This window comes from Cygnus olor, chromosome 3, assembly GCF_009769625.2.
Source record: "Cygnus olor isolate bCygOlo1 chromosome 3, bCygOlo1.pri.v2, whole genome shotgun sequence".
NCBI lineage: Eukaryota > Metazoa > Chordata > Aves > Anseriformes > Anatidae > Cygnus > Cygnus olor.
Window position 1 is genome coordinate 34,862,115 of NC_049171.1, and position 16,792 is coordinate 34,878,906.

Below are 16,792 nucleotides of genomic sequence, written 5' to 3' on the forward strand. Positions count from 1 at the left end.
ACGTCAATGACTGCTTGGAAAAGAATAGACTTGCTAACTTTTAGCCTCCTCTAACTTGTATTTTCTATTAATCTACATGGCATACTATTTCAACTAATTTTGAAAACAATCAGAATAATTAATTGATAAATATCTGATGAAGAAGAAGAGTAAGAGGCTCTCCATACCACTAAATCTGTCCATCAAGGTAATCCAGTTTTCTAAAAGTTCAGCCAGCACTCTTTAAAACTTCTGAAAGTTGTGTGACTTTTTACAGAGGTCAGGACACAGGGATTTCTTTTGGCCTTAAAATACTGCATTCTGTAATTCTCCCCCGTTGTATGGTTACCTCCACAAAGCTCCTTTAAAGTGTTTCTGCTGAACATGTAATTGCTGGAACTGCCAGGTTCCCGGTGGTCAAATTACAGAGTCATATTGCCTTGCTAAAAAGGAGCATTTGTGGGCAGTTAACATTAAGATGGCTAGCAGTGCTTATATATAAGAAGTATACATGTGCATTCATTCACAGCTGTTCTGGATGCCTAAGAAAATATAAAATTATAGACTGGGGAAAATATGGATCATTTCCTTCATAAATCATGAAAGTTCTAATGACATTTTAAGTAACAACAAACTGAGAGGAGTATTAAACTTATTAAGCATGTACGTTTTAATTAAAAGTTACTTATAGTATTTTAAATTACTCTTTATTCTTCAGATCCTACAAAATTAATATTTTTAAGTTATCAATTTATATATATATTGCTTCTTTTGGCGCATAATTTTTGGCTCAGATTTATTTCCCACAACAAATAATTCCAGACCACTTCCTCACAAATGCAGTACTGAAGACCACTGCAAGGAGTCATTTAGCCTTTCTGTAATGTTTGTATCCTTGAACACAGACTGACTTTTTTCTCTTTTAGGCGCTGCTGAACACAGAACATGAGACATTGCAGTGAAATCTACCACAGAAACTAGATTTAAACCTCATTTCTACTAGTCTTAATTTAACTTTCTCTCTGACAGCTCTCCACATTAGTAATACTGATACATCCCATGATTTAGGGCTTCATTCAGTTGTGACCAAAGACAACCACAGCCTTTTAATTGATTTCAGGAGCAACGGTATTAAGCTCGTTACAGTTTTACAGAAACCGTCAATAATGATGTTATGAGGGCTTTTTGTGTGGTGGGCTTTTCCCTAGCAGGCTAAATCTATCAGCTCATTTCATCAATAGCTAGCTACCGCCAGAGAACAGAAAACAATTTCGTTGTTCCCATTATACGCTAAATTTGACTTCAGAAAATAAAGAAATCTCCACCTTTATTAACAGGACTAATTTAAAACTAGAAGAAGTCAGATCACATCTGCGCCCAGCCTGAATCCATGGTTTTGAAGGGGCTATTTCTAAAATCACTTTATCTGGTCAAATCAGTATTTAGGTGGAAGACAAGGAGGAAAAGAAATGACTGGTGTCTTTTCTGAGCCTGTGAGGTGCTGAGCTGTTTAAAGGAAGGTAAAAATGTGATGAATTCATTCTTACTTTCAAGCAATGCTGTCTCTTCTCATGCTTGGGCAACAACTTCTGTTCATAAGAATGGTGTCTTCCAGCTGGCAACATCTAGAGCAGAAACAGACTGGCTTAACCCTTTTTGACCAACCTCCCTTGCTGCAGAAATTATTAACATCCCTTGGGAATTCTGTAGGCAAGCTCAGGAAGCTGCGAAGACTGGGGGCATTTCTCTTTCTCTACAGACCTCAGTGGGTTGTTAAAGGAAAAAACTTGGTTTTACTTTAAAGTTCTGACTAGTTTCATCAACTGTGAGCCCTACTGTGTTCCCTTCAAGGCTCAGTATGCCTGTCAGTGATTTCCATTGGGAAGGAAAAAAAATCTTTTTCATGGGAGTATAAAAATTCTCCTGAGGACTCACATTTCCTTAACGTAGGAGGTTTCATAGAAATCATCTAAGTTCTATATTGGTGCCAGCTTATCCAGTAAATTTTGATCTTGGAAATAAAATGCCAGCAGGGGCAGGGCTACCAATTTTGCTCTCACTTCCACGCATGGCATACGGTTTTGAAAAGGCTGACAGTGGATATTTATTTGCCCTACAGAGTGATTTTCAAGGTCATGTAGAAAGTGGGTGACTGACTTTGCAAATAAATATTTTAAGGAATAACCAAGTAATACACACAAGATATGACATAGGGCTTCCGTTCATGAAATGTTTTACAGCACAATAAGTTAGTTTAACAAACTTAAACAAAACAAACAATCTTTTTTCTAACAAAAAATCAAATCCCATGCACAATTAAGCACCACCTCCATCTCTTCATAATCTGTAGTTAAATTTTCAATTTTTTAGTTGAACGGTAAGTTAGCAGAATGCTGTTCTCAATTATGTTAGCTTTTCCAACACTGCTTTTCCAACTGTTTAATCCATCATTTTCAAAACTGCTTCCTACTCAAATTATACAGCTTGTTATCTGTAGATTTGGCTTTATCTTCCAGTTCTGAGTGACAGCTTATCAGTATACTTAGACCAGTGCTTTGCGAAGCACCCCTTAAAAGACTGCAAAGTAAATGTGGCTATAGTTATCCCATTATCTTTAGTGTACATTGTTCTTATAGGGCATACTGACTACTCAGTATAGAGTAATTTGCATCTAAGGTAATTTTGTAACTGGCCTTGGAAAAGGTCTTCTAGGATACATCCAATTAAGTTCCTCACTTATAATACCTTTTTGTGGCAGTTACACAAGAAACACGATGTTCCCAGAAAGTTAAACATTGTACAGCATTGAATTAGGAAGTGCATAATGCTTCCTAATAACACATAATTTCATTGCACATCTGCATATATGTGTGTAACTACTATAACGGATTTTTTTTTTGGCTGTTACAGGCTGTTTTTCATAAAAAGGCAAATCAATTTTAATCAACAGTTAAATCAGAATAGTTTTAAACACACAAAAACAACCTGGAGAGTACATCGTTTGGCTTCATTACATTATCTTTAAAAGCTTTATTGATTATTTCTTAATGAGTGGCATTCAATATTTAGAATGTGTCTATTTATACTGGTACATTTTCAAGTAAATTTTCTGCAAATATCTCAGCGAAACAAAAAGCACTGCTGTGACAGAATAATTTCAAAAGCATTTTAAACTCCCTCTGTAATGAAATAATTTATTTCAGAGGAATATACATTTACCTCATCTGTACAGATAATGAATACCTAACAGGTATTTCATCTGAAGCTTTAAGTGTTCAGCATGTCTAGAGGGAAAAACAGATTCAAGGGCACAAGACTCCAAAAGTCATGAGGCATGCAAGTCATTGATACCTCTTAAAGTAGAGGTGATATTAATGATGGGAAAGGCATTTGGTACAGATTCTCTCTAATGACAGGACATGAAGCACATGCTGCATGATGATCAATGAGGGAAAAAAGACAGGACTTCAATTCCCTTAATATTTCTCTTCCTGCCACCTCCAGTGAATTTGCATCTGATTTGTAAAATCAGGTCTTGATGTCTTTACATGTCATGTTTTTATCTAGAAGGAGAGTATAGCAATATTTATCTGTATCATTTCAGGCAGATATTCTCACACAGATTCTGAAGGCTGTAAGAACTTATATAAACATACAGCACTGTTTGATTTCAGCCTCTGTGGCAGATTCCAGATTTCAATTGACCAAAATAAAATGTACCACAAATGTAGACAATAACAACATACTAGAGACCTCTCAAAAAATTCTCATGCAAATGAGGTCAGACATACAGGCCAGTACTAGCAGGATACACATTCAAAATTTTGGGTTTAGATTTTTAAAATAATTTGTTGAATTTGAGAATTTCAACAAATAATTTTGGAGAATGGAGACTGTAGAGTCTGCCGAGGCTGCAGCCCAGGGTGCTGCTGGTCATCTTTGCTGCGAGGGCACATTGCTGGCTCATGTTCAACTTGGTGTCCACCAGTTATTCCAGATCCTTTTCTGCAAAGCTGCTTTCCAGCCAGCCAGCCCACTGACTGCATTGGTTATTCCTCCTTAATGGTAGGACTTGCCATTTGTCCTTCTGGAACTTGATGAGGTTCCTGTCAGTCCATTTCTCCAGCCTCTTCAGATCCCTCTAGAAGGCAGCACAACCCTCTGGTGTACCAGTCCTCCCAGGTTTTTATCCCCAGAAACCTTGTGGAGGGTGCACAAGTGGAGGGTCCACCCCATCACCCATCTTATAAAGAAAACTGTATTGGCTTCAGCCTCTGGGGTACCCCATCAATGACTGGTCTCCAGCTGGATTTTGCGCTGCTGATCACAAGCCTCTGAGTGTGGCAGCTCAGCTAGTTTTCACTCCATCTCACTGTCCACATGCTTAGTTTGAACTTCATCAGTTTTGTGTGAGGGTGCTATGGGACAGAGTTTTGAAAATCCTGTTAAAGCTACAATGAACACGTCCACTGCTCTCGCTTCATCCAGAGAGTGAGTCATTTCATAGTCACTTGGACAGGCTGGAGAACTGGACTGAGAGGAATCTCATGAAGCTGAGCAAGGGGAAATGCCAAATTCTGCATCTGGGGGAGAATAACCTCATGCACCAGTGCATGCTGAGAGCTGACTAGCAAAGAAAGTCCAACAGCCTTGTGGGCTGCATTAGGAAGAACAGTGCCAGCAGGTCAAGGGAGGTGATCCTTCTCTGCTCAGTATTAGTGAGGCCACACTGGGTTTCAGCTCTGGGCTCCCCAGTACAAGAAAGGTGTGGACTTAACTGGAATGAGTCCAGCACAGGGTCACAAACACGATGAAGGGATGGTGCATCTTCCACATGAGGAGAGGCTGAGAGAGCTGGGACTGCTCAACCTGGAGAAGGGGAGGCTCAGGGGAATCTCATCAATGTCTGTAAATGCCTGAAGGGCGGGTGCAAAGTGGAAAGAGCCAGGCTCTTCCCAGCGCTACCCTGTGATAGGACAGGAGACAAACAGCACAAACTTAACCACAGGAGGTTCCCTCTGAACATCAGGCAACACTGTGAGCATGGCTAAACACTGGCACAGGTTACCCAGACAGGCTGTGGGGTCTCTCTCCTTCAAAACCCAACTGGACATGATCCCAGGCTACTAGCTCCAGCTGAGCCAGCCTGAGCAGTGAGTTGCACTAAATCTCAAGAGGTCCCCTCCAGCCTCAAGAGTCTTGTGATTGCACCCCTGCATCAGGGATACCTTCCCTGCACAGGACATGCATCCCTGCGCCCTTCCGAAGGAAGGGGTGGCACTTAACGCGACTTGGCCAGCAGACATTAACAGAGCCAACACATGTGCTACAAGACTCCACTGTGGAGAAAGGCCTGGTTTGTCAGGAAGGGCAGCACCAAGCTGGGGCTGGTTTGTGACCATCCTGCCTGGGTGCCCACAGAGGAGGCACGGTCGCACTGCGCAACCCAGGCTTCCATGCACAGGGACGGACAACCTCCCTTTCCCTTGAGTTCTTCGGTACGGAGTGTGCCTCTTGGGCTCTACTATGCCTGAAAAATAGGATAAAAGTTGAATCATAGAATCATAAAATCATTACGGATGGAAAAGACCTCCAAGATCATCTGGTCCTACCACCAATGTCACCCACTAAACCATGTCCCTAAGCACCACGTCCAACCTTTCCTTGAACACCCCCAGGGACGGTGACGCCACCACCTCCCTGGGCAACCCGTTCCCATGCCTGTCTGCTCTTTCTGAGAAGACTGAAAACAAGCCAGAAACGGGGCAGCCTCCCTCAGAGGCCGCGCGCCCCGCCCGCCATTACGGGCTGCCCCGCCAGCTGGGATGGCGGCGCCCCCGCGGCAGCGGGCGGGGCAGCTCCCCCTCGGCACCGACCATGTCGGGAAAGCGAGGGGGGTCGCGAGAGTCGCGACACGGCGCCAGGAGGGGGGTGACGTCGGTGCTTCCTTCCCAGGGTGCAGCGGTGCAGCGGTTACCATGGAGTCGGGAGGGCCCCGCCGCCATGGCGCTACCCGCGCCGCTCCCCGCCCGCGGCTTCGAGCTAGCCCCGTCCCCGGTGCCGTCCCCGGTGCCGTCCCCGGTGCCGGTGCCGCCCGGCCGGGAGCTGCATGTGAGCGGCAGCGCGAAGCTGAGCGCCGGCCCCGACCGGGCCCGGGTGTCGGTGCGGCTGGGCAGCAGGAAGGGGGCGGCCGGGGCGGCGCGGAGCAGCGTGTCCCGCAGGCTGGAGTACATCGCGCACAGCGCCCGGCACCGCGGCGTCCCGGTGAGGGGCCGCCGGGGAGGGCGGGCGGCTCTGTAAAGGCGCCATGGGGATAGGTTTCCTCCTGGCAATCCTGCGGGTGGCGTTTGGGGATTTTGTGAAGCGGTTCTGGAGGGTTCTGCAGCCGGGGCTCTTAAAAACAAAACGTGACAAAGCAGATCCTTGGTGGGTAGGTGGCTGGCTGGGTTTGGACTCTTAAAAACAGAACAAAATAGATCTTTGGTGGGATAAGTGGGTGGGTTTGGACTCTTAAAAACACAACAAACCAGATCTTTGGTGGGATAACTGGCTGGGTTTGAAAGTTTCTTACTCCTAAAGTCCCCCGGGAAGTCTGTGCCATTTCCATGCATTCACAGATGAGCTGGGAAAAAGGGAGATGATAACTTACTCCCAAATTATTCAATATAGTAATAAAAGTATTGCAGAAGTATTTAGTGATAGTGCATGATGTTACAGTGGAATTCAGTATCTGTAAATACGAAGTAAGAGTGAGTTACTCAGCCTAAACAGTGATGTGCTTACAGTGACAGGGCATGCCCACAACTCAAATGCTACATGCATTTGAAGATAAGTACTGACTCCAACTTTTCTTTCCCCTCCCCAAAAACTAGGATTTACTGTTTTATTTCAAAGTGGATGGCAATGCTGCCTGTCTTTTCTGTAATAGCTGAACAAAGCATTCCTTCAGGAAGAAGGAAGGGGATAAGAAAGACCCTCTAGCCCTCCTGTTTCGGTAAGGGTCACATTGCAGCCATGGGGCTAGATGGCAAGGAGGCTGCTGTGGGCCAAAGCTATCACCTGTGTTTTTCCCTGCATATAGCTGTGGGGTGTCTGTCACATCACACAAGCCCTGCTCACACTGATCACAATCAGGAGGAGGATTCATTCACCATCAGAATGACTTGCTCAGTCAGAAATGGTGCATTTCTGTGGGGGATTACAGGCTGAGTGCCTTCGGTTTCCATCAAGTGAGTTGGTAGGAGCTCAGTCATGGATTTTCAGAGGAACAGGGGAAGACAAGGCAATTTATCATTTGTCCATTTTTATTAGTAGAGAGAAACAATAAGCCTTGTACCCACCACTGTGGGGAGCTATCAGGTCATGGGGTATTTTTATCCTGGATGCAATTAAATAGCATTTCAAACTGTGGGAAGGTGAGAAAAAGTAGTTGCAGCTGTCTGCCCTACAAGGAACCTGAATAAGTGACTGGTTTTTGGCATGAGCCTGGCTGAAATGGGATTGCGGGGGGCGTTCGACTTCATGGTAGGTGACACACAAAAGGAGTACACAGGCTGTTAAGTCAGTGAGTGTGCTTTTGAGGTGCTGTATATACTCACACAGGCTGGTAAAAATAAGTGCAAAATGAAGTGTGATCGGGACAAACATGGTGATATTTGGGTATATGCAGAAAGGAATGTAACAGGGGCATGTAAACAGTGGTGTAAACTAGGTAGAAAGTGGACTACTTTTGTGTTGTGAGAGCAGAACATTCAGTGGGTTGTTAGTTTCACAGCGCTCTCTTGCTGTTTCAGACATAGCACATGTTGGAGACGTGTTCTGTCTGCAGACTGGAGAGGCTGTGAAATGCTGCTTAAGTTCTGGGCTTCTCGGCGTTAGCAATGTGTTAGCTCTGGGGGACAACAAGGTGGTGTGTTTTTTCCAGAGTAGTTCCCTATGGTGTAATTTTTAGTGCTTCTTTGCATCCGATTGTAAACCACTAGTGCTGGAGCTTTCATTTGCCCTCTGGCTTTTCTCCTGACTAACAGATCTCACTGCTGGCAGTTTGCTCCTAACTGCATTTCCTAACATCACTTGTAGCTAATGCCTTTCTAGACCACTGTAAAATTCAGCTTTCTTCACAATCTTCATATGGTTCTAGTTCTTGCAAGGCTGTCTAAGGCCCCTTTAGAAATCAGCAGGTTAGACCATATATTTATTTTTTAATTAATCTGTAGAACCGTTTCCTTAGCCGTTCGTGCTGCTGCTGTAGGAAGCCTGTGAGATCAGGAGTGCGTAACCTCTGCAGCAGCAGGAGTTTGCATTAGCAGCTTGTCAGGATGCCAGGGGCTGCACCTAATTTCCATATATATTTACACAGGTTTTTAATCAGAAGTAGTTGCACATAGTAGCATTTATTTATAGAGTGCTGTAAGTATCTACTGCACTTAGAGCACAGAATCTGCTTTGAGGGCTGCAGGGAAAGTACAGTCAATGGGGAAACCAATCTCTTACTGAGCCCAGCTGTTCAAAAGCAGCATTTTTTTCTTCCTTCTCTAGAAGCAAACTGATTTATATTTACAGCTTGCAATTTATGTGGGGGGTGGTGTGGAGATAACATTTGTTTTCTTTAATCATTGTATCTAAAAATTATCTTTGGCCATCTTGTCTAAAAATAGCAGTGATTGTACAGGTTAGCTGAGGCTTTAGAGAGGGGGTGTTACTTAAGGAAAAAAAACAAACCAGTTCACAAACTGTATCCAGCAGGCTCTGTCTTTACTAGGCTGTGTCCTTGGATATACATGCACTATTCTCCGTATTTGGAACCTGTTACTCAGGAGTCACAGCCATGGATGCACATCCATATAGTCAGTGGAAAAAAGGTACCCGCAACAGTGATAGTTTATATCACTGTTGGATCAGAAAATATCCTATATAGGCAGCATACAGGTGTGATTCTGTTAAGAATCATTCAATGGTTTCTAGGGGTAATTGAGTTATCATATAAAAATAATGTTATATATATATAATCATTTATTTTTTATACTGTGTCTCTTGGCCCACAGATTTAGAAAATTGAGAGAACTATTCCAGAAGTCCAGGACACCTGACACTCTGGAAGTGTAGTTTTTCTTAAGGCACAGTGAAAACTACTTTTTTCCTGTGGTTATTGCTATCAAATGAACAGTTCTTGAGTCAAAATATAAACAATAGACATAAGCAGTAGGAAAAAAAAGTCTTTTGCTTTTGATGTAGTCAAAGCCCTGATTTCAATTTAAAATTCTGCCATCACCTCTTTGTCTTCTCTGTGTACTTGTCTGAAGATGGAACAGGCTCCTAAAAAGGAACAAAGCATCTGGCAGAAGATGTATCAGAAGAGGCCACATCGTTATGACTTCAGCAATTAGGTCTTCCCTTTGTCTTCAGTAACACATACGGCTACTGTCAAATCTGCTGGGATACAAATTAGCAATGAGGGAAATTTTCTAGTAGATGACACAAGATGGTTTTTCACTCCCAACTGCATCAATCTTGCAGTAGTGCCTAGAACCACAAGATGGCACTGCCCTTAAATAAACAGCAAGCGAGTGAAGCGCAAAAACAAACAGAAAAAGAAGCAAACAAAGGTTTAGAAGAAGAATGACCTGTTCAGAGGAAAAATATATTTTTTAAAGGGATTAAGGAATGGAGACGAGGAAAAACAAATGCACCTTTTCTATTTTTACTCTCAAGTTTTATTACAGTATCGTTATTTCTGTAAAATAGGAGTTTTATGTGTGGTTATTCCTATAAGACATGGATATATATCGCTAGAAAAAAAAACTTTCCTGATAATTGTATCAACAATTGATTCTATTATAAAAAGTATGGTTTGCTCCATCTTTCTCTAACGAACCACAGCCAGCCATGCTTCCCAAGTACCTCAAACCTATGACTGTAAAAAGGGGAAATATGGCTTTTAGGGACTAACTGTCCGTGGTCCTTGCCTTTGCTAGGAGAGATTTTCCAAAAATAAGGATGTTCCTTCTTGTATTTGAGCCTTATTCGTCAATCATAAAATTGAAAACTCAATTTTTGTTTTTCAAAAAAACCAAAAGCTTCTTGTAGGCACTGTGCAATGATAATTATAGGTCTGGTTTCCATGTGATATTTTAGAAGGAAAATGCTTCTCGTGATTAATGTCATTTCTAAAAAAATATGCATTCCACACAATAAACTTGAAGATTTGAGTCCTCTGTAGAAAATATTCTGACACAGAACATCCTTTGAAATGTGTCAACAATGAAAGCAAATATTATGTTCCTATGCAAATACATTTAGTAAGTAAAACTTTTTCAGTAATTTGGAAGGCTTGGTATCTGCTTCTCTACAGCTCCTGACTATTAAATTCAAACTCATACTGAGAATTAAACTGTAAACTGTGCTTTCTGTTATGTTGTAGTAATTTTACAATAAACTGTTCATCCAAACTGTTTACCAAAGAGGGCAGTGGGTGAAAGAAATGTTTGACTGCTAGCAAGCTGGTCAAATATTCAGAGGTAGCCAGAGTTGCTCCGTGTCGTAGTTTCATATCTTGCTTGTAAATCTTAAAGTTTTTGCTAGTGCTCTGTACGTACCTTACATTGAAAATATAGCTGGTATTAATGCAAAAGGGTCAAAGTGGAATAACCTCTTTTAAGGGTTTCCTTCCTGCTGAATAACCATTGATTAGTCATTGTTTAAATCACAAAAACGACTGAAACATCTTGGGTTTTGTACCAGGTGAATTGACAGTTACACACTGATACACAGAGCCTCTAGCTAGCAGTTGCTTTCAAGAACTAATTCTTCTCCTCGAGTGAATAGCAGCAAAATTGCCTTATAGAGCTACTGTATAATTCACTTTAAATGATGTCAAGAAATCTTTAATATCCAGCCTTAACTGACGAGATTTGCATGGAAAATTCCAAACTTGTGTTGCTAAGTTATAAGTTACAAGCCAAAACAGTTCACCTTTTACAGAACACAGTGTACATACATTTCCAACAGACCCTTCATTTCTGTCTTTTAAGATTATATTCTTGTATTTTGTTTTAGGAAGAAAATATGACTGTAACAGAGGATTTTAGTAGACTAGAGAACACCTACCAAATGGAAGCAGAGGTACGTATTCAACCCAAGAAAACAAAAAATGTAGCAAGGACCAAGGAAAATTTGCAGACTCTTTCCTTATAACTAGATGTTCTCTGTAGTAAAGGCAGCATAGTCCGAATAAGCTACTGAAAGACTGCAATTTAAAGCAGAATTCAATTGTAGTCTTCTGTTGTGTGCAGAACTTGTTTTCTGCTACTGTAGCATGGAAAGGATTATTTTCTTGTCAGATGATTGCGTGCTGTGATTCTGTGATGCAGCAGGAGGGACTCCAAGGTTGTCAGCGTATGGTGGTGTAAGCAAACCTATGGTTCTGCTCTCTCCTCAACCCCTAGATGTCCCTGCCCTCTACTTTTTTGACAGAATTTGTACGTACGTGATGAGGTAATAGGCAAGTTTGGAAAGCTGCTCCAATTAAAAGCTAATCTGGAAAAAAAAAGTGATTATTTTTTCCATTATTTTAGCTCCGTAAACTGGAGACAGTGCAAGGCAGAGGACAAGAATGGATGGGGGACAACTGTGGCATGGCAGCCCTAACCTATATCTGCTTAAGCCACAGTTGAACAGCACCTGGACTTTGGTCTATTCTACATTACTCTGCCATCAGCTTGCTGCAAGTAAAGCAAAGCTGATTGTTTCCTAGGTAATTCACTTTGAATTCTGTGGGTAAAAAGTGCTGTGTGAAAGTTAAATATTATTAGAATAATCCCATTTTCTTCAGAATCAGCTCAGGGGAGTTTATTTTTGCACATTGTACTATAGCAAGAAGTAAATGCACTGAAAATATTCATTAGGGGAAATAATGTGTTTTCAATCAATGAATCTTTTCAGATTTAATCACTTCAGTCGCTACCCAGCATCTTCAGTGATTCTTACGGAGATTCTTATAAAGATTCTTATAAAAGTCTGCAGTAAAACTATAGCAGTATTATAGAGTTATAGTTTACAGTCCCCTAAATCAGAGTTCAGCCTCTTTAATTTGCATGTTTGCTTTAAGATATATTCTCATCTAAATAACAGCGATAAATATACAAATAAATGAGAATTTGGAGAACAAAATTAGATTTTAAAATGAGTCCTCAGATACTTAAATGTTATCATTAATGTCATCTGCTGAATGACTTTAACTTTGCAATTTAGACACCTACTATCATGAGAGCTTCAATTATCAAGTCTTTTAGATAAGCTGTACTTAAAAATTAATACAACTACATACAGTTATTATTTAGGCTACAAACAAGCTTAGGCCTACTACTTCAGCCCTGTGCGGTAACTAAACCAATCGTCAGCCTTCTCCTGCCATCAATTTTATACAACAAAGATTGTAAGTAAGTGGAAAGCAAATTACGTGGACCAAGTTTACACCAGTGGGCAGTTTGGACCGGCTGTAATTGTTGTTCAGAAGTTCTGTGGTTGCACAGGGCCGGAACTTGAAAATCTGGCCGCAGTACTGTTGCTTTGGGCTGCTTGAGTAGCAGTACGGTAGCGCTTCATGCAGAGGTTAGTTTCATCTTGACTCCCCCTTTATATAAGCACTAGTTTTGTTAGTGCAGCTTCATAAAACCAATGGAGTTCCATTGACCAGTGTGTGAGACTACTTTAGCAATATAAATGAATTTTAAATTAACTTACACTGGCTTCTGTACTAAAGAGTTTGCCGTTGTATTTATGTTACGTATCAAATCACAGAAATCATGCATTATTTCACTCTCTACACTCTCTTTACCATTTGTCTACTCTAACAGTTTTTAGAAGACTGAAGAAATTCCCGGACAAATAGCTATTTTAGGGTGTAATTAAGAATTTGAGACATACTTTCAACTGTAAGCAGATAAATTCTAATTCATGCTTTAACAAAGGAAAATACACAGAAGAATGAAATTTTGTAGGGGATCACAAAGCTCTGTAGTATCTTAACCATAAGAGTTCATCTATTGCGTGATGATCTCGTGGGATGATTAGATTGTTCTTGTGCATATCTTAACACACTTGCCTTTTTGTAAAACACAGTTTCTTGTCCTTTACAGCCTTACCCAAACCTTACAATGTGTCTGTAATGGTTTTGCATTCCTCATATTATTTTTTCACACTTTTTAACCTTAATCATAATTTTATTGAGGAAATTGAAAGACTGCTTTGCATTTTAATGCTCAGGTATCCTCTGTAAATCCAGGTGGAATTTATTTTATTGGATCTAGCTCCACGTAATTTAAGTGAAAACTGTGATTGTGGCTGGGGAAACAAAATTCACAAGTGTTGCTCGGTTGTTTTCTGCCCCAAGGGCACCTGATCACATGCTGCTTTTTTACCAGTAAAGCTCCTGAGTGCCCAGAGCTGCCCCAGTCTGAGCAGTTTCCCTCTTGGTTACAGCCCACCGTTATTTTGTTTGACCAGACTTCTGTTTCATCCCCTTGAGGGAACTCATCTTTTAAACACTGGCAGCCATCTGGCAGACGCTATGATGGTCCACACAGTGAGACCGTACGGTCAGCTTTCCACAAAACACAATTAGGAGTTTTCTTGCAAAGCAGCATGAGAGGCTGTATGGGTTTTATATGTGGCAAGAGCTCTCACTGAAGAAAGAAATCCAGGTTTAGTCTCATCTTTGGTCTTAGTTCAGGGTGGCACCGCACTTTCCAGAAAGTGATCCAGGCACCGAGTTACAGATGAAGGTGCGTACTTGGTGCAGTTTTGCACAGCAGACCTGGCCATTCGTCCTTGCAGAGGTGGAGTTGCCCCGTCACTTGGACAATTTTTAAGGCCCTAAGCCCAGCTTGTGCTCTGTGGTGTGATGAGGTACTGAGCCAGAACAAGAATTCAAGCCAGGATGAGGTACAGTGAGAGGCTACCAAGGGTAACAAGACGTGCATTAATTACTTTGTGATAATTGTCGGTATCCATTTTTGCCTTACCCTCTATATGAAGTAGTCCTGTCTCACTGAGGGATTCAACTTCCTTGAGTGATCCTACTTACCATGAGGTAAAGGGGAGGTTTTCCCACAGGACGTTACTGCAGCGCAGCTGACAAGCAGTAACCCCTTGAAGCTTCATTTCTGTGCAAAAAGAAGTGAAAGAGTCAGGGGTACGAGATGGTGACCCTGGCTTGGTGATGAGAGCACTGCACTGCAAGGTGAAGATGAAGACTCTTAAAAAAGAGTTTGGGAACTGGGATTTCTGCTTCCTGAACACTAGCAGCTGGGCACAATTACTTGACTGCTGACAAGGGTGCCCTGCTACAGAGGAGGGCTTGCTCCTACCTGGAAAGCTGCCACCTGGCTGGCACTTCCCTGCCGGGAAGGCTGTAGGGCTCTGGATCCTGGGCTGATAGCGATGCCTGCTTCGTAGCAGTTGGGAAAACACCCAAATTCCTGATGTATCATCTGTATGTAATGCTTCTTAATGCCAAAGGCACAGACAGCTAAACGTTTAAATTGTTTTTCATCCTAGACTGAAGTGACTAGTTCTCTGTAGGCACTGGGGCGAATCTGTTCACCCAGTGCAGGATTTTGAGCAAGTTGGATGGGACTGGGCTAGGCTTCTTTTGGTCTCATAGTTTATGTTTCTTGAACTTAATGTGTGGAATTAAAACGTAATTTTCCTTCCTGTCCAATGTTTTCCACATCATTTTGCTTAGCCTTCTGCATAATTAACATCTGGTAATCTAAGTTCAAATTTAAAAGGGAAGAACTAAGATGCATCTGATGATGTGTCACACACAGTACTTGTTCATTCTTCAAATTGTGTACATACCAAGAATGCCAGACTTCCTCACAAAAGAGAATTTTATTAATCCTCAATTTTAAACCGTTTTATAAGCTTCTTTCTGTTGGAAAACAACTGATAGTTTCTAGGGCTATATAAAAGTGTCTAACTCAATAAATGTTGGTGGTATATACAGGACTAGTATGTTTAGTTAGTTTGTACAAATCTGTCTTTACATTGATTTAGTTACAAGTGTTGGATCATAGGCGAAAAGTTTTAAAAAAATTTACTTGTCTGACGTCTGTGTTCGTTCCAGGTCTCTATTATATTCAGTGATTTTGGAAAAATGCAGAATGTTTGCAATTTACTTACTGAAAAATTAGGGACTTCTGTTACCATCAGTCCACCTCATTTCTATCACACGCCAGAAGCCGTAGACGCCCTTCGGTAAGTTTTCTCTTATGCCACAGATTTTACAGCCTCAGATAACATTTAATATGAATACATAATTTATACTGTTTGTAATGGGAGCAAATAGTTTCCTTCATACCTATTAAAATTTATGTTCAGATCTCAGCATTTGTTCTAAATATAACTTAGAAATTAATGTTGTTCAGCCTAGAAAGATGCATCTTGTTCTTTTTGCAGTGCCACTGTGCAGAAGCAGAATGTAATAAATATTTTCTCACTGATTTCCATTGGAAGTATAATCCGCTGTGAATATTAGGTCAACATAATTTGACTTTGGTTACATCAGCATGTGTAGATTTAATTTGAATTTATTCATGGAGGTACAAATGTGTTACCAGATGTTGATAATTGTAAGTACCCTTGCCAATTCCCATTACTTTTAGCTACTGACATGCTCTGAAGTGAGCCATGTACAGTGCTTGCTCAGCATCAAAATATGCTACTTTGAAGCTCATGGTCTTAATATTTTAGGTGTTTACTAATTATTTGAATTTTTGCATATCCCACTAATGTTGAAGAGGGTGGGAGAACCAGAGGGACGTTTAATCTTGGTTTGGGGTTTGCCCCTTTAAAGAAATATGCCTGGGCTAAGAAGGGAGCTCAGCTCACTGCAGGTAACGTTTCTGGAGATGTCAGAAGTGTATCTCAAAGGTGTCGACACAAGAGTCTGGAAATCAGGCCAGTGAGTTCACGTAGGTGCTGGCATGACTTACAGCTGGGCACCCAGATGTTTGGAGCAGGGCTTGGACACTTGCTCTGCACCACACGCCACCAGTGCCTGCAGCATATAGGTGTTTGAAATGCTTGATTACAGCTGATGAGGATGCTCACATTTTCTCCTCTCAGTTTCCCCTCAAACTTTCAATCTACCATCCAGAAGGTGTGGAAAGGTGTGATGGTCCTTACCCCATGCAGTTACAAGAACTGAAACATAGGAAAAAAAATGTTTGGCATGAATATTTGTGCAAGTTGACCCTGCTTGTTATTGTGCTGCATTCTCTGCCTCTCAGCCGTCAAGTATGCGTCACTGCTGTTGCAAACACACGGCAGAAAGCTCAAGAAGTATGTCGACTGCTTGGCCAGTCACTGGGAAAACCTTTATTAATAAGAGAAGAAGAAACAAAAGAATGGGAAGGACACACAGACAGTCATCAAGTTAACTCCCCAGATTCACTGACTCTGCAGGAAAGAATCCAGAATGCTACTGCTTATGCTTCTTGTAGAGTGTTTGCTGTGTTTGAGATAAAGGGAAAAGAGAACAGAAGAAAGAAGTTGCTCTAAAAACTTACTTACAAATCTTACACATTTTCTTAATAAATTTTTATACTTCATTTTTTTGTTTTCCTTTTTTGTTGTTTTTTACTTTGTTACAATAGCAAGTATGGTTAAGACAGGATATTAAGAATATTGTTTAACTACTGAGCAAAAGTAGAAAGTTTCTTAATTTGCCTGTCCAGGTGCAAAAAATGACATTTAATAGTTTTATGTCACTCAAAGCTCTTCCTCTGCACGGATCATTTGAAAGCAGCAC

General features: G+C 41.3%; 1 protein-coding gene and 1 long non-coding RNA gene across 2 annotated transcripts; one reads left to right on the forward strand and one right to left on the reverse strand.

The window, feature by feature from the left end:
• Positions 1 to 5,761: 5,761 nt before the first annotated feature.
• IRAK1BP1 (interleukin 1 receptor associated kinase 1 binding protein 1) lies at positions 5,762 to 16,590 on the forward strand. Its single transcript, XM_040552457.1, has 4 exons — positions 5,762 to 6,243; positions 11,035 to 11,100; positions 15,107 to 15,237; positions 16,272 to 16,590. The coding sequence occupies exons 1-4, from the start codon at positions 5,857 to 5,859 to the stop codon at positions 16,540 to 16,542; spliced, it is 855 nt and encodes a 284-aa protein (XP_040408391.1). The 5' UTR covers positions 5,762 to 5,856; the 3' UTR covers positions 16,543 to 16,590.
• On the reverse strand, positions 8,356 to 15,100 carry LOC121067659. The gene is made up of 2 exons (XR_005818368.1): positions 14,063 to 15,100; positions 8,356 to 9,411 (listed from the first exon to the last, which is right to left on the reverse strand). It is a non-coding gene; the product is annotated as an uncharacterized LOC121067659 (long non-coding RNA).
• Positions 16,591 to 16,792: the final 202 nt, after the last annotated feature.